The sequence below is a fragment of the Diabrotica virgifera genome, chromosome 3 (assembly GCF_917563875.1).
Source record: "Diabrotica virgifera virgifera chromosome 3, PGI_DIABVI_V3a".
NCBI lineage: Eukaryota > Metazoa > Arthropoda > Insecta > Coleoptera > Chrysomelidae > Diabrotica > Diabrotica virgifera.
In genome coordinates this window covers 89593057-89612718 of record NC_065445.1, presented here as the reverse complement: position 1 = coordinate 89612718, position 19662 = coordinate 89593057, and the positions used below count along the sequence as shown (strand labels likewise).

Sequence of the window (19662 nt, the reverse complement as noted above, 5' to 3'; positions counted from 1 at the left end):
CAACATCAACCTTTATAAAATGGGTACACTACTTTGCAAAGTTCAAACCACAAGGTCCTGTTTTACTTATTTTCGATGGAGATAAGTCTTACTTAGACGCAGGTATTGTTGATGCAGCTGACTTCCATGGCATTACACTTTTTTGTATTCCTAGCAACACTACACATGAGCTACAGTCGATGGACAAATCTGTATTTGAGCCTTTTGAAGAATATTGGGACCAAGAGGTTTTGTTGTACTAGACCACCACAAAAACTGACGAAGGACGTACGATTAATAAAAGCATTTTCGGAAAAATATTTTCCAAATTCTGGCCAAGAGCTGCTACACCTCATAATGTTTCAATTGGGTTTCGTGCCACAGGCATCTATCCGTTTGACCCTAATGTTATCCCGGAACAAGCATTTGCTCCATCTGAACTGTCGAGGCGAGATAACGTAAATGAAGAAGATACTCCATCGCTTACACAATCGAGGACCGATGACAACCAGGCACCAATGATACAAGAAAGAGACCCCTCTGAGAAAAAGTGTCAGAAAAGAAAGATTTATTCTTCGCCAGATTCAAGTACAACTTCAGTTTCCGACATCTTATCTTTTCACGATGATTCCAGTAATGACGAAGGTATTTTGGAGACTTCCTTTCAGTAAATTCTTCCTACACCTGAAATAAAAAAGAAAATTGTCCAGCCCCGAGCAAAGTCACTTAATTATAGAGCGGTTACAGTAAGTAAAGCTTTATTTACTGAAAAGGATAAAAATCAAGACAAAAAACCTATTAGTGATAAAGGGAAACAGACGAAACCAAAAAAAGGAGAACATAATATAAAACTAAAATCCAAAGGTCCAAGTGGATTGTAGTCAAAGGTTTGAAACTCATGAGAAAAAGAAGAGAGCTGGTTTTGCTACTGGTGTCAAGAGGACAGAATAGCAGATATGAGGCTATGCACCAAATGCCTTAAATACGTACACGAAGAATGTTTAGGATTAACAAGCAGAGACAAAACACCTACTTGTTTGTAAAAAGTGTGATTTATACACTGCGGATTATTACAAAACTGTAAAATTTCTTAAATGTGAATAAACGTATGTTTCTGATTTGATAAATGCCTTTATTTACTGGATATCTTTCAATAAAACACCCCCAAAAATAGTTAACAGTATCTAATTTTATTAACATCTAAAATCATGTATCAAATTAATGAACAAAATAAAATAACAATTAAAAAAAGGTGGGCCTTATTTGGATCAACTGGTGGGCCTTTTTTGGAACTACTGTACCCAATAAGGCCCACAACACTTATTTTGAAAAAACCGTTATAACTTTAAAAGTATTAAGATTTGATAAACTGTACCATAGTAAAATGAAAGAGCATAAACCTTCCATTCGTTTCCCATTGCTTTTAGAAATTAAATCGAATATTTAATATTTATTTAAAAATAATTAAATAAGACGGGCCTTATTTGGGTCAGGTACCTTACTATTATTTATTATAATATTTATCCGTTTTGTGTGTTACATGGATTAGGACATTAAGAAATACACGAAGGTATGCTCCTTGGTGCCGTGGGATTTCCAACTACATATTTTGTTTCATTTCCTGGTCTTTAAAATGTTTATTGGATTTATTATAAACCTATCGTATATGTGTGGATAGCCTCGAATTAGGCTAAAAAACAACTCATATTTATCTGAAATATTGAAATTACTCTATGATATATTTTTATTAAATTAATAACTTAACATCCATTGTAACAAATAATTACCAAAATTCGAATATGTTGATAAACAACTTTACAAAATGGATGAGGGCGGGTCCACTTTAGGCGACAGAACAAAATTCTTCCGTTTGATTGGCCAGACGCAAGAAACGCACTGTAAAAGATAAAAGTTGGCGAACTCTTCCGTTCCGTTACGTTTCTCTTACGTTCTGTCATGCGTTTACGTTCATTTATAAACAAGAGTACACAAAATTCGGTGTTGAACTTTTCCAGTGTGTCTACGTCTACGCTACGTCAAACTATAAATCCAGCTTAACAGTTAGGACTTACTGATGAACAGAAAAAGTAGCTTGGTTCGAATGAAATCTGTATATCAACAAACACTCGTCTACTCTAATAATTTTTCCACCAAGATCAAGATGCTTATAGAAAAAAATTAAGTCTTCTGGAGTTCCCATTCCTTTTTCCACAAATCCTCCTACTCTAAAAAATAATCAATGATATTATAGTCAAATGTACATTAAAGGACCCCTGTTGAACTGCCTCCTTGCAGGAATTAAAAAACAAATAGCGCTAAATTATGAGTTTTCATATCCCGCAGATTAAAAATTTTGAGCTCATTTCACTGGACAGGAATTTAATATTTTTTGTGGTGGAGGCTGACTCAACTCCCCCACTACTTAAAAATAGGGATATTGAATCGATCTTTGCGGCAGAATTACGAGATATTTATGAGTATGAGCTTTCGAAGTGATGTTTCGATTTTTGAGCTCATCCCTTAACCCCCAAACAACCGTTTAATTGATTCAACTCAAGAGAAAAATTAAAATATATCGTATTGCGGATATAATTAGTATAGCACATAAATTCTAAGAATAAACTCTTAAAATACGCGCATTTCGATTATTGCGCGTAACAACTCCCTCGCAAGAAAACCTTCCCATCTTCCCGGCTTAAGAGAGAATTGCGCTTAAAATTAATAAAATTAATTATTTTTGCGACTTCATATCGTTTACTAATTTATGAGCTTCTCGATTATTGAATTGCTATTAAAAAATTAATTTAGATAAAATGTAAATTAATATTCTATAAGTAGGTATAACTTTAGAGGCTGTTTATTCATAAATTAGCAAACAACATGTTATCTCAACATAATTAATTTTGTTCACACAAAATCCGGGAAGAGGGGAGGTTTTCTTACGAAGGGGTTGTAGCTCAATAATCAAAATGCGCATATTTTAAGAGTTTATTCTTATTTTTTATACGCTATACGAATAATATTCGCAATACGATATATTTTGATTTTTCTTAACATTTTTATCTTAAATTGAACCAATTAAAGGGCTAATCAACTATTTTCAATGGGAAATAAGCCACAATTTTACCAAAAAATGATTTTATTAACGTTTCGAAGCCCAAATCGGGTTTCGTTGTCAAAATACAAAATACTACTAAAATAAACCTAGTTTATTAGTATTTTGTAGTATTATTTTAGTAGTATTTTGTATTTTGACAACGAAACCCGATTTGGGCTTCGAAACGTTAATAAAATCATTTTTTTGGTAAAATTGTGGCTTATTTCCCATTGAAAATAGTTGATTATAAAAATGCCAAAAGGAAATAAGCTTCAGAACAAAATTAAAGGGCTGTTTGGAGGTTAAGAGGATGAGCTCAAAATCTAAACTATATCACTTCGAAATCTCATAAATATAGTAGGGGAGGAAAGTATGCTAAATTTGCAATTACTCAAGCGATATGGGGATATTGGGTTGCGAAGATTAGGTCCTAAAACCAAAAAAAGTTAAGTAAAATTTTCCATTTAAGTGAGGACTTTCCATTTTTTAATTTAATATTTCATTTCAAACAATCATTTTTCCTATTTAATATTTTAAAGCGACCCCCCACCCCACCTCCGTGGGAGGTCGTGTTTGGTCTCATTCGGTAGATTTTTCAAAAATATTGAATACGTGTATTTTACAGTTTTTCGATCAGATGTTTATTTGCGAAATATCGCGGGATTCCTATTTAAAATTTACCCTCGACCCCTCTCCGTAGAGGGTGGTGTTTATCTATCATTCGATAGATTTTTAAAAAATATACATATTTTTTAGTTTTTCGATCTGGCCCTTTATTTCTCGAAATATTCGCTTTTTTCCTGTGAAACTTTGTGACCCACCCATTTCCTGACGCCCCGCTCAAAGCGTTAGATTTTTGAAATATACACTTTTCTGCATGTGCTTAACTTACCTTATCTTAATCTGACGATTTTGAGTTTTCTAAGGATAGATTTTTTTTCGAAACCCCCTTAACGAATTCCCCTGTATTGAGATATATGGTAGGGGTACATTTATAGGGTACAAGGTTTCTCCCCAAGTCACAAGTTGACGCGCTCGAGTAACTGCAAAAATCCCCGCTTGAGCTCCTCTACCACTAGTAATTCTGCCGCAAAGATCAATTCAATATCTCATTTGTAGTGGACGGGCTGAGTCAGCCCCCCACAAAAAATATTAAATTCCTGTCCAGTGTAACGAGCTCAAAATTTTTAATCTGTGGGACATGAAAGCTCATAATCAGCTCATAGTTTAGCGCTATTTGTTTTTTTAATTTCTTCAAGGTGAGGGGCCAGCTAAGCAGGGGTTATTAAAGGCTTACTCGTCAAAATGATCCCTATACAAAAACCATGTAGGCATTATTACTGTAGGACCATGTGATGTATATACTTGAATGCTCAATTGTTCCTGACTTAAAGAATTAGCCCATTTGGTGTAGCGAACTGTGGAATCCTCTGGTTCACGTTTGAACTGAGCACCCACAATCTAAAACTGCAACATTTAATTTTTCTGAATACAAGACATGAACAACTCTTACTGTATCAACTGAAGAATTTACAGCAACCTGATATTGCTTTTGAACTCTTTCTGGTAACATCACATCATCCTGAAACAAAAATCATTTTTGTAATATTCTTCGTATTGTATGATAGTGGCTGAGTTAGGGAGACAAGCGCATGCAAAAACTAACCCTAAGAATTGTGAAAAAAGACAAATGAGTATATGGTATGCTCATTTGATGCCCTAATTAATGTATGAATGACAGTGATAAACACCATTAAGATAAATACCAAATTTTAGTCATATTATGACAAATATAAAATGTGAACTACTTCAACAATATTTGAAGACAATATTGAAAGACAAGGTTGTTGTCACTACATTATTTACATCATTGGTATGCTGTTAGCATCATACTATTATTCTTAATGTCCGCTTGACATTATTCCAGTCTAGCAATCCAGTAGAGCAGTGGAATGCCACTGAACTAATGTGAATCTGCACTGGAATGAAGCATTCCAGGCCAGTTGATGGAATGAGTCTATTTTTCATTCCAACTTGCTCATTCCAGAGCTCTTGGAACTAGAATAGTGTGAACGGCCAATCCATTGCTTGATTATTGCATTAAAGCATTGTCAATATAGTGTTACTGATCTTATTGGACTGTTAGTGAGTTAATCCAGTACACTGCTGGACTGAATCACATTGTCCCATTATTCCAGTCATCTAAAAACTGTACGATTGGTTACACTACAGTAACAATGCTTTTGCAATAGCTCAGAACTGGATTGGCCGTTTACACTATTTCATTGCTCTGGAAAGGGTGAGCTGGACTGAAACATAGACTGTCATTCCAGCAAACTCAACAGTGAACAGTTAACTGGAGTTAATTAAATACAGAATACAGTGCTGGACTAGATGACATTATCCACATTATTCCAGTCATTCAAAAGCTGTAAGATCAGTAACAGTATTGTGATTATGCTCTTTTAATAATTAAGAACTGGATTGTCCGTTTACACTATTCTAGTGGCTCTGTAACATCCAGTTCATATTATTCCAGTCAAGCGCTAGAATGGCACTGGCGGAGTATTTAATGTGAACCTGCACCACTGAAATATACACCATTCCAGTGATCAATCCAGTCCGATTGACTGGAATGACTGTCTATTTTTCATTCCAGCGCCACTGGAATAGTGTGAACTGTCAATCCAGAATCCAGTGTAAACTGTCAATCCAGTGCTTCATTATTTGATATTCACATCTGGGACCGCTACTATTTAATCTATTCATTAATGATATTACCACTTGTTTTTCCCATACAAAAGCTCTCCTTTTCGCTGATGACCTTAAGTACTTTACGATAATAAGATCTCATGATGATACTCTTGGACTACAATCAGATATTAATAAATTATCCCAGTGGTGCTCTCTTAATGGCATGTAATTAAATGTTGGTAAGTGTTATATTATGCGTTTCTGTAGGAATCACCATTTGCTAACACATGACTATACTATTAACGATAAATCATTGCAATCATGCACACAAATCAGAGACCCAGGCATAATATTAGACTTTTCACTATGCCCAAAAGTCTATGAAAATGCTTGGTTTCATTAAAAGAACATCTCGTGATTTCACAGATATAAATTCAATGAAAATTTTATATCGCTCACTTGTTAGATCTTATCTTAATTTTTGTTCCTCTGTGTAGTCTCCATATTATCAAGTCCATAAAAATAAACTTGATAAAGTTCAGCATGCCTTCCTCAGATACGTAGTTTTTAAAAAACATATATATCGTAGCTACACAGATATTGAATTATTATTGAATATTACTTCATTAGAAACCCGTAGAAAAAGAAAAGATCTGACAATCTTATTCAACATTATTAATGGTAATAGTAGCTGTCCCAATCTTTTGTCAAAAATTAGTCTTTTTGTTCCTACTCGGTCAACAAGACAAACTCGAACTTTTCACATAATAAGCTTCCATAGATATAACTATACTTACAAGAATTTTTTTACCACGAACACTTAGACTTGCGAATTCTCTAAATGACTTAATAAATTCTGCAACTCCTTGGATAGATTTAAAAACCATTTGTTGAGCATTCCAATATAACTAGATGTTAATGATATAATTTCTATCAGCAATTTTTAAGCTTAAACATTGTTTGTTTTTTATATCGTAATGTTCTTTTTTTTCTTTGAACGTAATAGCTTTTTTATCCAGTACATATTGTAATATTTGTTCTTTGTGTTGACACTGTTTATGTTTTTGCTTTTGTCTGTAATATTTTTTTTTGTAATAATCTTTTCTGAATTGGGCTTGCCCATAAATAAATAAATAAATATTTTTTCTTCCTCTACATCAGTTACCTCTTTTAACACTAACAATTGAACAGTTTTAAAACAATTGAAGAGTTTGGTGCAATAACCAGTCAAAGCCAATTTTTGTAGAAATTAAGTTTATGACAATTCTTGCCTTCAAAAATACCTCCACATAGTTTGGAGCAAAAACTGTACACATAAGGCACGTTCCAAGTGACATGAAACCCGTCCTTCGTACTGTCCTCATCATGCGCATTATAAAAAATGCGTTCCAAGTGAACATGAATGATGATTCGTATCGTACACTGTGTTGTTCAAAGCGATCCATGTACCGTTTCGAAATCTGTAACTGAACGGTCCTTTTGATACATGCCTTCAAGCAGAAACTATTTGTACTGACTTACGCAGTTAGGATTGTTTTCATTTTTACTGGTCGCTGTTATGAGATCAGCTGATGATTCAATAATAGAATTATCCACAATCCACGCTATTAGTACATATGAATCTTGATTTTCGTTTAAATAATTATTAATTCTTTTTTTTCAAATTAATCTTAAAAATATGGATTATTTATTTTTTTTTTCATAGAAGACAGCGATTTTATGTCAGATATTGATTCTGAGGAAGATTTTGAAGTTGAAGTGATGTTTAATGAACATGTTAGAAATGATAATTTTTAACCATCTAGCAAACTACTAGTGGTACTGTGGTACTCGTACTGAAAATGGCTCAGGCACAAATCGAACTTGAAATGGTACACAAATAACTTCCAAGAGGGTTACATACTGGTAATCGGTTCAATATCGAAAGAAAACCATTCAAGGGCGATTCTGCGCATTAAAACAGTCCAATCGATTTCGTGACGGTTCAAGGGATCGTACAAATGTGTTGTCTTGGAACGAACCTATAGTGTGTAAGAAATTCAATGTTGAACAATGTGGACGGTTATTGCACCAAAAATGTTAATAGCATAGTCCTTAGGATCAATACAAATGCATATTTTCCTCAAAACTATGCAATGTGTATGTGGAAGGTTATTGTACCAAGCCCTCCAATTTCTAAACTTCTTTCTTGAAAGCATTTTCACTATAGTGTTACTGATCTTTTGATTGACTTGAATCATTTTTATGGCTTTTAAATGACTGGAATAGTGTGGGTGATATTATCCAGATTGATTACTGGTATACAGCGGCGGCTTTACCTATTGTGCAGGGTGTGCGGTGCACACGGGCGCCGGGATGTTAGGGGCGCGGAGCACCAAAGAGCGGGTCCTTTACTTTGTTTCAACATAAAATATGAAAATTTTATAAATAGGAGGCGGAAGATGAATCAGTAACTGACGTGAAAATACATTTTAAAGTAAACTTTTACTATTACCTATTAGATACCGCAATTACTAAATTTGACGAACGCTTCAAACTTTTAAAGCAAAATAATGATCATTTTTCGTTCATTCAAAAATTAAAACACTGGAAGGATAAAACACTGCAGTAAGCGGAATCCCGCATACTGCAGACTTTTTATCGGCAGATAGTTTAGTCGGGATGGGCTGTTAGTGCGCATACTGAGCCAACTAAACAGTCGGGTTGGTGAAGAGGTCACACACTATCAACAGCGACCGACTATTCTCGAACGATTTAGTACTAAAGTTCTTATTTGACTGTTGAAGTTAGTAGTCGCACAATGAAAAATTATTCAGACATGTTATTATCGCTCTCATATAACGGAGGGGGAAATCCAAGAAGAGATTCCGAGAGTATTGAGTGCATCATCATTTACAGTGAAAGAAATAAGACGATGTGACGGTTAAAAGTAACAGACGTAATCCAGAAGATTGTCATGTTAAACTGGAACTGGGCAGGACACATAGAAAGAATGGAAAACAACCGTTGGACGAAGCAAATTCTTAAATGGCGACCAAGGACTAGCAAAATAAGTAGAGGCGGACCTCAAACAAGATGGACTGATGACATCAAGTGAAAGGCTGGTCACGAATGGATGCAAAAAACAACAAACTAAAATGAATGGATACACCTAAGGAAGGCTTCCTTCTGGCGATGGATGCAGTAGCTGTTGATGATGCTGATGATGAATTCTCAGTGATAGATTATTTAGTGGAAAATTCTACACAATGTATTCTAAATTACTTGATTACCCAAAAAGTTTTTCACCTTTTATCGGATGATCTTAGTCACCTTCAATGAACTAGTCATGCTAATTGGGCCATGCAGGTTTCTACAATTAACGATTGTGAATTAGACGATGCCATTTTTTCGCAAAATATTTAAAAAATATTCGCACTGCACAAGTATTGGATACCAAAACTAGGAGAGAATTGAACTATTGACCGATAAACAATCGTCGTGTGAGCGCAAGTTCTAGTTAGCTCACACTGAGTAAACTGTCGGCCGATATTTGGCCGACAAATTAGTTTGAAGGCAAATTATCTGCCGGTAAAAAGTCTGCAGGGGCTCTTTTGGGTAGGTTGTTCTGACGCCGTGAATATCTATGTACTAGTACTAGGAATAGGTAGGTACCTATTCGACTATTCCATTTTGACTGCGCGTCTACCAAAGGGCGCCAGAGCATCGACTGCACACGGGCGCTACATGGGCTAGAGCCGCCTCTGCTGGTATAGTACATTCCAGTGTCATTTTGATGGATTGCTGAAATACTGTGAACTGGACATAATTAGAGGTTGAAATTTCTGCAGAGCTCAGAGGCTTGTGCTTCACATTTCCTTATTAAGTAAAAACCTAGCCCATCAGATAATATGTTTATCATTTTCTGTTTTATCAAGTCAATATTTTGTTCCTCAGTATTTAATGAACCAAAAGCGATACACACCGGCACCCATACAAGAAAATATCAAAATGAAGTGTTACTGATTATGGTGAAACATAGAACTTGTTTTAATAAATTAAAAAAACATTAATATACATACTATATCTTGAAAGCACAGAAATCTTCCTGAACTGATTGAAACAGCTTTGTTTTTAGCAAATCCAACTAAAAAATAAAATAAATTAGCATTAAAATTATGCTCAGTTGTTTAGATATTAACCTCCTCCAGGATTTTCACTTCTATTATTAAACACCTTTAGGGACACACCAGCTTCTTGAAAATGATCTTTCCATTTTCCCAGTAATGTTGATGTTTCATCTGTACTGGAGTCATTACAGACACATACCTCCAATTGAAATTGGGTATCATCTACATTTTGTTTTAAAATGCTATGAAAACAGGGGTCTATCCATTTGGCCCCATTATAAATGGGAACTATGACACTCTACAATATAATCACATTAATAAAGATGGATTAAACAAAAGTTCATCACTCTTACGATTATATCAACTTCTTTATTCATAAGTATCCATTACAATACGAAAAATATTGGGTGTTCTTATTGTTTATGAGAATGATATAATACATTAATACATTACAAAAGTAAACAAACTGTCTGCCTTATCTTTGGTTGGGTTGGATCTCCTTTAAATTTATTAGGAAAGGCATGTATAAAATTCAAGAGGTAACAAACACAAATACGAAAATATTTACAATTCTCTGTTTTAAAATAGTTTTTAGTACCAAAGTTGTTGTATTTTAAATATTTTTAAGATTTCCTTGTTTTTAAACTAGGAGTAATTCAAATTGACCGCGCCATAATGCTTGTTTGTAATTGGTCCAACTCCAACCGCAGGCAAGTTTAATCCACTAAATACTGAAATTTTGACTCTATTGACATTTATGAAGTTTTGACTTTGACATTAATTGAATTTAAAATTCCAGTGGCGGATCTAGGGGGAAGTAAATAGGGGAAATTTCCCCCCTAAAAGGTCCGAAATAAAAAAATGTTGAAACTTTGAAAAATAAAAATTATATTAGCTGACATTGACATGAAAATTAAACCACAGACAAACAAATTCAACCCAATTTATGAAGTTTTGACTTTGACTCTACATATTATTTGCTGCTTGCTTGGTTATTGGCCTTGCTTTATGCAATTTGTCCAGCTCGGACAAATTGCATAAAGCAAGGCCTTTATATTATTTGCATTTAATAGTTATAATTTCCGACTGGTATATTATTTGACAAATAATGACATGATTTCGAAGTCAGTAAGCATGATATAATGCTGTAGGGCGTTATTTTGAAAAATAACGCCATATGCCATTAAATTTAAATAACCGGTTAATAACTATTAAGGTACCACGGGTATTATAAGGATAATAACGCTTTCGGTCAACGTATATACCTTAATAACTATGTATTAAGGTACCGCAAGAGTATTATAAGGATAATAACGCTTGAAGTCAATGGTGTATATACCGAGGGTCTTTGGCCCGAGGGATATACGTTGACAGAAAGCGTTATTATCTATAATACCCGTAGTACCTTCAACGTTTAATGTCCGACTAAATTATTCTTTATATACAAACAATTTGAATGCATTTTGAATTAATTAGTTTTCAAATAAGTACATTTACCAGCAATAGTCGTAACGTAATTGTGGTAACCATAGTTTTACTATGGTTTTACTTAGGTTGTTATTTGTTAACTTAACAGTATTTAATAGTTATTTAATTTTAATGCCCTATTATTTTAATGCCCGTTATTTCTCAAAATAATGCCCTAGGCATTATATCATACTTAACTGACTTCGAAATCATGTAAATTTGTCACATAATATACCAGTCGGATATATTAAATTCATAGCAATTCAGAGGTTACTTCAGTGGCAGATCTACGGGGAGGTAAAAAGGGGAAATCTCCCCGAAATTAAATAAAAACTGTTGAAACATAAAAATTATTTAGGTGAAATGAAGCTTAAACTACAGACAAACAAATTTAAACCAATTTATGAAGTTTTGATTTTGACACTATTTGCTTTTAAAATTCATAGCGATTCAGAGGTTACTTCAGACTTCAGTGGCAGATCTACGGGAGGGAAACAGGGGAAATTTTGCCCCTAACAAGTTCCGAAATTAAAGAAAAACTGTTGAAACATAAAAATTAAATTAGCCGAAATTAAACTTAAACCACAGACAGACAAATTCAACCCAATAAACATTCGGGGAACTTAAACTTAACGCATATTTATTATTTAGTTTGGGTACAGATTTGGCGTATCTTTTTTGTCTTTGGGTTGGTGTCTTGGTGTTTCAATCATCGAAGGCTGGCTGATAGGATTAATCAAAAAAGAAGATGAATCTTGTTATTTTTGTAGTAACCTTATTGGGTGTGAATCTGTCTTTTGTGATTAGTTAGTTTTGAGATGCTGAAGTACAGTCTACAAGACCAATATTTTTAAATTAAATAGAAGAAATTTATTGACGTTAATGAGATATGTCAATTTTTATGAATTAAAACAAGTTACGGTGTCCATGTCTTGTGACGTGTCTTTGCGTGGCACTTGCGGTAAATTTTGATTGTTGTAAATGTAGATTAGTGGGGAAACCTTACTTTTCGGTGGCAAGTGGTGGCGGAAGTAACTTAGCTAACATACGTTAATATAGCAGTAACATTTTTAGTAGTAAAAAAATAAAAATCAACAAAAAAATGGTAAAACCTGTAAGAAAATCTGCAAATAAAAATCCACCTATTTTGAGCCACGAATTTGTTATTCAAAATCATGCCGATATTGTGTCATGTATTGCTATGGTGTTTGTAGTTGGCCTTATGGTACAAGTAAGTAGTGTTTTTTAAGGAATTCTGAATGAAAACCAGCCTATTCCACCCAGTATATGTTGTAATATGTTTCTATTTTTGTCAGGCTACATCTCCAATTGCTTCAATATTCATAACTCTGCAGCACAATGTAACAGAAGCAGGAGAGGTGCCCCTTTACAGTCCTGGTGTGAAAGATTGGGCTTGTATATTTTTCTACACCTTGATTTGCGTTGTTATCCATGCCATTATTCAGGAATACATCTTGGACGTAAGTATTATTAATAATAATGAGTGAAAATAATGTGTTATTGGAGTTTAGAGTAAACAAGTGAACATTTTTTACTGTATGTGATTTAAAGTTTAAAGCATGACTCCAATGCTCTTTTTCTTCTTCTTCTTCTTCCTTTATTGGGTTATATCCCTCGGGATAATTCGCCCAGCTTACACCAGGGAAATACTCTTGTCTTGCTCTGGGCAGTCGAATATTTCCAAATATATATGTTAAAGCCTCAATTTTTTTAAATATATATTAGCAGGAACGTATTCGTATAGGGCCAGACAGTCCCTACAGGAAAGGCAATATTATACCATAAGGGTTAAGGCTTTTATCATTTGGAGGTCCAATATCTTTTTATATCTTTATCTTCTTAATTTTTTTAATTCAAATTTGGGAATTGATTAATTTATAAATTAAGTTTGGCTAAGTTAAGGAATTTAAGGATCAGGTTAATCCTACGTGGATTAAGGTTGGACATAAGTAGGCAAATTTCAATGGGAGTAGGGATATTTGTCTTGGCTAATTCTTTATATAGATCAAAATTGGGTGACATATTTATAGGGCACTCAAAAATCAGATGATTTAAAGACCCAACTCGGCCACAGTCACAATATGGGTCATCTTTTACTCCTATCCTGAATAGGTGAACTGGAGTAGCACAATGACCTGTCCTCATTCTAATAATGGTGGTTATATGTCTTCTGTCTTGGTATGCAAAATTGTGGTACCAGGGGAGTTTATCTATCTGACCTACAATTTTAGAGTAAAATGAATTATTTCGATTTTTCCCCTGCCATTCTTGCTTCCACCGATTCCAGATGGAATGCTTGATGTCTGGTAGAAAGTTGGAATAGTGAAGAGTGATACCAGCAGCTACATTTAAGGTTCTACCTATATTAGCTAGTTTATCAGCCACCATGTTCCCTTTAATATTCGAGTGTCCTGGAATCCATGCCAGACTAATATTAACGTTATTTTCTTTCGCTTCAATGATGCCTCTCTTGGTCATGAACGATGAATGTTCTGTTTCCATAGAATAGGTTGATCTGCCTATTTTCTGTAAGGCACTTTTAGAGTCCGAGCAGATGATTGCTTGTTTAATCCCATTTATCAAAATAATTTGGAGGGCATGATTAATTGCGACAATCTCAGCCGTACATATTTGGGTATACTTAGGTAGTTTACTGGTATAAGAATAGTTGATCTCTCGGCTAAAGACACCAAAGCCTGCTGATCCTTCATCATCAACCGAGCCGTCCGTGAAGAATTTGGTGTGACTAGGTTTATTTAGAATAATTTTTTGGAGTTGAACTGAGGCAAGTTCATCTGAACGATTAGATTGGATATTTATGATTGGAATTGTTGATAATTGATGGTCTAGTTCAAAGTTATGGCATGGGTATAAGTCACTTAAATATAAGTTGGGATAAGTACTTTTAAATTTGTTTTTTAAAAGCACTAGAAATGGAATACTTCTGTTTTTCCAATGATTTTGGTTCCTTTGAATTGCCAAGTCTAACAGGTCGAGAGCGGAAATAATTGGGTTGCCAATTAACATTAAATTTCTTAATATAAATTTAGAGCTAAGCCATTCCCATCTAGATTTAAGCGAGATCTGACCACTTTCACTTAAGAGAGCATGAATTGGGGTAGATTTCATGCATCCAGTTATAATTCGGATACTTTTGTATTTTAGTTTCTCCAATCTTTTAATTAAGGAAGTTGGACAATCGAAAATTACCTGGCAGCCATAGTCCAGATGGCTCTGAATCAGACCATTGTGTACAATTTGTAAGGTTTTTGGATCACTTCCCCAATAAGTCCCACAAAGAGCTCTCATCACATTCAGGCCACGATTTACTTTTAGTTCTATTGAGTTTACATATGAATTCCACTTTAAGTTTTTTTGAATATTTACCCCCAGGTATTTGACTGAATCCACCCAACCAATATTCTGGTTACAAAATATTACGTTAGGGGGAGAGATTTTCGTGTTTCCTTTTGTAAATAATATTGCAGAAGATTTGTTCTTAGACAGATTTAAATTGTGGTGTAGCAACCATGATTCCATCTGAATCAATAATTTATTTACATTAATTACCAATTCATTAATATCACTCCCTCTAATCAGAAGAACCAAATCGTCTGCATACTGAATTAGTTTGCATGAAGAGGGGATCAAATTATACAGGGAAAGACAATATAGGTTGAAGAGGATAGGGCTTAATGGGGAACCTTGGGGTAGTCCCAGACTTGATTTTCTTGGGCCATGGGTTTGTCCCAGTTTGTCTTTAACAAATAGCTCTCTATCATTTAGAAGGCAGAAAATCAAATTAGCCAGTTGGGTTGGAATGTTATACTTTAATAATTTGGAATACAAGAGTGATATATTGACATTATCATAAGCAGACGAGATATCTAGAAATATGCCAACAGTGTATTGATTTTGAGCGAAGCCTATTTGAATTGTTGAGGTGAGGTATGTAAGGCATTCCGTACAACCTCTACCCCTTCTAAATCCTAGTTGTAGTGGATTAAAAATCTTATTATGTTCCACAATCCACTCTATTCTATTCTTTATAAGAGTTTCGAGCATTTTGCCTACACATGAAGAAAGAGCTATTGGTCTAAAGTTTAACGGATTATTACAATCTTTATCTTTTTTGATTATAGGTAAAATTACTGATTGTTTCCACTGAACAGGAACTATACCCGTTCTAAGACTTTCATTGAAAAGTTGAATTAATAACAAAGATCCAACAACGGGAAGATTTTTTAACATTGAGTAGGAAATCTGATCCAAACCAGGAGTCGAGTCAGATTTAATTGAGAGGGAGTTCTGATACTCGTCGAGAGCAAATGGCGGTTCTAGGGCTTGAGGAGATCTAACCAATACTTTATTGACAGCGGAAAGGGGGGTTAAGCAACATAGAATTTCGTGGGATACAGGAGTAGAGGGCAATTGTGTATATATTGAAGGTTTCGAAGCCGATACCTTATTAATTTTCTCCCACACAACTTTTAGAGGAGTGTTTCTATTTAATTTACTGCAAAATAGTCTGAAACTATTTTTACGTTTTGATTTTAGGAATTTTCTTGATTTGGCTATATTCTTTTTAGCCTCGATATAGTTTTCCATTGAGGGGATATTTTTAAATTTTTTTAAGGCAGACACTCTCGCAGAGACGACTTCAGCACATGAGTCATCCCACCATGGAATGTGGTATTTGGAATTATTAGGAGGGTGAAGCCAAGGTATTGTTTCATCAGCTACCGATGATATGGAGTTAGTAAAAAATTCGTAATCTTCCCTGGGAGAAGCTAAGAAAATGCTGTTTAAATTGTTATGATAAGTAGACCAATCAGCTTTCTTTAGATTTCTTCTTTTACATGAATGCGGGGGAGATTGAGGACATACACCTATCTGACATATTATGGGGAAGTGGTCACTAGTTCCAGTATCTGAAATAGTGGACCACTTGCCCACACTGGCTGCCACATCGACTGATGCCATTGTTAGATCTACTACCGACTTACTGCCTCCTGGGGCCACCAGTCTAGTTGGGGACCCATCATTGAGAAATACTAGCTCAAGTTCCTCCAAAGAATCAAAAATAATCCTACCATTGTGACTGTCTCTAGAACTACCCCATGCCTTATGATTACAATTTAGATCACCCATGATTAAAAATGGCTTATTAAGTAATTTAACAAGGGAAAACCAGTTGGATTTGGAGATAGAGTTGTCTTGTGGACAGTATATATTAAGAATATTCAAATTAAAGTTAGGGAGAAATGTGAGTTGGAATTGGACATCATGATTGAAGCCTGGATTGGCAATTTGAATTTCCCTATAATCAATATTATTTTTGATAAGAGTAATTAATCCGCCATAGCCATCCTCTCGATCTTTTCTGATTATTTGATACCCTCTACATCTTATAACATGTTGGTTTGAGAGCCAAGATTCGCTAATAAGGATTATATCTGGGTTAAGGTTTTTTATAAGGATTTTTAGATTGTCAGAATTAGTGTTATACGAACGTATATTCCACTGAATAATAGTTATCGGAATGTTAGGATTCATTATAAAGAGTAGGTTTGCTAGACCAAGGAGTCAAAAGATCTCGAATCCTCAGGCTCGAGATCCTCTATTCCCCTCCGACCCTGGTTTACATTTGTATTGAAAGGTGATACACTTTTGTTTATGCTAGTCTTTAGATCTGCCATATTGTAAGGAATGGAGTATGATTTTGAGTTTATTAAGTCCCCAATGAAGGTCATGACGAGCTCCCTGTGAGATTGGTTCAGCATAGACATGGCCTGATTGAAATCCAAATGAAGTTGGGATAAAGATTGTGAGTTAGTGATTTGAGAATCAGAGTGAGCAGGATTGAATTTTGAAGTCGAAGGCTCATTTATTCTTCTACCTGATGGATTAATAAGTAGTCTTTGGTGGGAGATTTTATCATAACCTGTATTTTCTTGTATTGAAGGTCTTCTTCTTTTTGGTGGAGATTGAGTGACTTGACTAAAAGGTTTTGAATATTGAGCTGAGGCTGCAGACCTCCTCTCCTGTGGTAAGATGCCATTAGAATTATTATAATCGCTATGTAAGGGGGGGAAATCGTTTATGTTTAAAGATGAAATATTATGGATCCTAGGAACCTGCTGACTTGCCTCATAGAAAGATAGATTAGAAAAGGACATTAGATCCTTAATATCTTTTTGTCTGACTCTCTCTCTACAATTACGACTATTTGATTCATGGTCAGAAGATTTGCAGAAAATGCAATATTTTGTACACGTATTAGATGAAGAATCCTCATGAGAAGTTCCGCATCTTGCACATTTCTTTTTTCCTCTACATTGGTTCGTAGAATGGCCATAAAGTAAGCAATTTCCGCATTGAAGAACAGGGCTGATGAATGGTGTGACCCTCATTGGTAGTTGATATATGGAAATTTCTTTAGGAATAGTTTTTCCTGAAAAAGTTATGCTAATAGTTCCCGTGGAGACAAATTCAACCTTTGAATCCACTTGTACTCTCCGGTTCATTCGCTTTACACTTAATATCTTACATAAAGCCAAGTTGGTTTCTGATGCCTCCTTTATTTCTTCCTCTGTGAATCTTTTATTAACTCCCCTTACTATACCCCTACAAGAAATCTGATGAAATGGAATGAACACGTCATACCCTAGGGCTTCCCAATCTTTCCTCACAACGAAATCGTTGGCTGCTTTTCTAGTGGCAAATAATACCCCTATCCTGTTTTTACCTTTTCTACTGATTTTCGTGATGTCTTTAATTTTTAAAACAGAAATAGATTTAGCTATACTTAACACGTGGTAATCTCCAATATTTTTATCCTGACCCTGGACAAATACTTCATAAGGACCTATGTCGGTCTCCGAAAATAGTATTTGTTTTTTTCCTTTAAGACTTTTCTGAATAATTGGAGGTTGAGATTGACATTCATGTTGGTTGATTTTATTTGGAGGGTCAGGTGGTGGAGGAGGATCGGGAGGAACTTCTTCCTCCATCTTATGCGGCAGATTGACGAATTTAAAATCTATGCCAGTCGATGCAAATTAGAAATTAACAGGGAAATATAGATAGTTTTGGCCCTTACCCTTTGGATGAGTCGTCCGTTCACCTCGAACGATAATCACAGATTTGTCTATTTTAAGTTTTCTTCCAAAAAATCAAATGTCAAACACAACAAAATTCACAACAGATATTCACTGCGAAAAGAAGCCGAGGCTGTTCATCCCAGCGGACCTCGACTTCTTATCAACGATAAATAAAAAATTAACAAGAATTAACAACTGTTTTCACACTAAATTAGGTTTGATGAGGTTTTTTTAGCAAAAATTAAAAACTGTCAACTGTGACCGGTTATGCTCGTTCAGCAAAAGCGAAAATAATCCAATGCTCTTTTTACAGATTGTATAAACTATTTTTGAAGGTGCTTTTTAAAACAATTTAGATCAAATGTTTGATGTATTTGAATTCATGTGTCAAGTGCACAATAGAAGTTTACATATTGTTAATCATGGAAAAAGCTTTTATTGTAAAATACTTTTAGTTGAAGGTCATAACACTACATACATGTTTTGAATAGGAACTCAAAAATAGTTTTAGAACATTTGTTTTTACTTAACGTTATTTGCCTATTTGGTAACGTTAATGATACCTGATATTAATCTTTGCGTCACAATATAAGAAATTTGGCCTGACGCTGGTGGGATGTCCCTACCGATTTAGTACCATAATAAATAGTTGATGTTACTAATCCCTCAATTATCTTTGCGACGGGTGGCAATAGTTTTGGAACAGCTTACTAGGGCCGGACTTTATATTATTTACAGAACTGACTCGTTACCTGCCAATGCAAATAAATTATTAACATTAAAATTTCTAGACAATGCTTCGTATTAAAAAATTTGTTTGCTGTATATTATACATTTGTATATTATATTGTATATTACACCGGGTGTCCACTTATAGTTTCCCCCATTTTAACTGCCTATAACTTCTAAATGGCTCAAGATAAAAATATGCGGTTTTCGCTGAAATGTTTTATTTTAGTAAACGTTTTGTCTGAATGGATTGAACTTTTTATATCGCTTTCAAATACGAAAAAAAAAATGGCGGATTTTTGAAAAAAACGTTCAAGTTTTTTTTTAATGGAACACCCAGTATATTTTTTTGTAAATTGAAAGAAAGGTCATTCACCTATCCAGCGATATAAAGTTTTTCAAAAGCGGTTGTCAAATCACTGAGTAATTAATTTTTAAAATGAGAGGTGCAATGTGGATATCA

The 19662-nt window shown here is 34.5% G+C and overlaps 2 protein-coding genes across 8 annotated transcripts in view; one reads left to right on the top strand and one right to left on the bottom strand.

Annotated features, from left to right (window-relative positions):
- LOC114328159 (UDP-GlcNAc:betaGal beta-1,3-N-acetylglucosaminyltransferase-like protein 1) overlaps nt 1-10558 on the bottom strand; it is a 37058-nt gene extending 26500 nt beyond the window's left edge. For all 6 annotated transcript variants that reach the window (XR_007696746.1, XR_007696747.1, XR_007696749.1 and 3 more), the window contains exons 1-6: nt 10233-10558; nt 9952-10177; nt 9832-9896; nt 4590-4658; nt 4374-4537; nt 2052-2204 (exon numbers count right to left, since the gene is read on the bottom strand). Coding sequence is in view for 1 of the 6 variants with exons in the window: in XM_028276941.2 (XP_028132742.1) it covers nt 2052-2204; nt 4374-4537; nt 4590-4658; nt 9832-9896; nt 9952-10177; nt 10233-10256 (701 nt within the window). In the remaining 5 variants the exon portion in view is untranslated. The remainder of the gene's footprint in view (nt 1-2051; nt 2205-4373; nt 4538-4589; nt 4659-9831; nt 9897-9951; nt 10178-10232) is intronic.
- A 1584-nt stretch (nt 10559-12142) lies between these two features.
- Nucleotides 12143-19662, top strand: part of LOC114328160 (translocating chain-associated membrane protein 1) — a 45756-nt gene continuing 38236 nt past the window's right edge. For both annotated transcript variants that reach the window (XM_028276942.2, XM_028276944.2), the window contains exons 1-2: nt 12143-12577; nt 12663-12827. In XM_028276942.2, the coding sequence (XP_028132743.1) occupies nt 12449-12577; nt 12663-12827 (294 nt within the window). In that variant the 5' untranslated portion in view covers nt 12143-12448. The remainder of the gene's footprint in view (nt 12578-12662; nt 12828-19662) is intronic.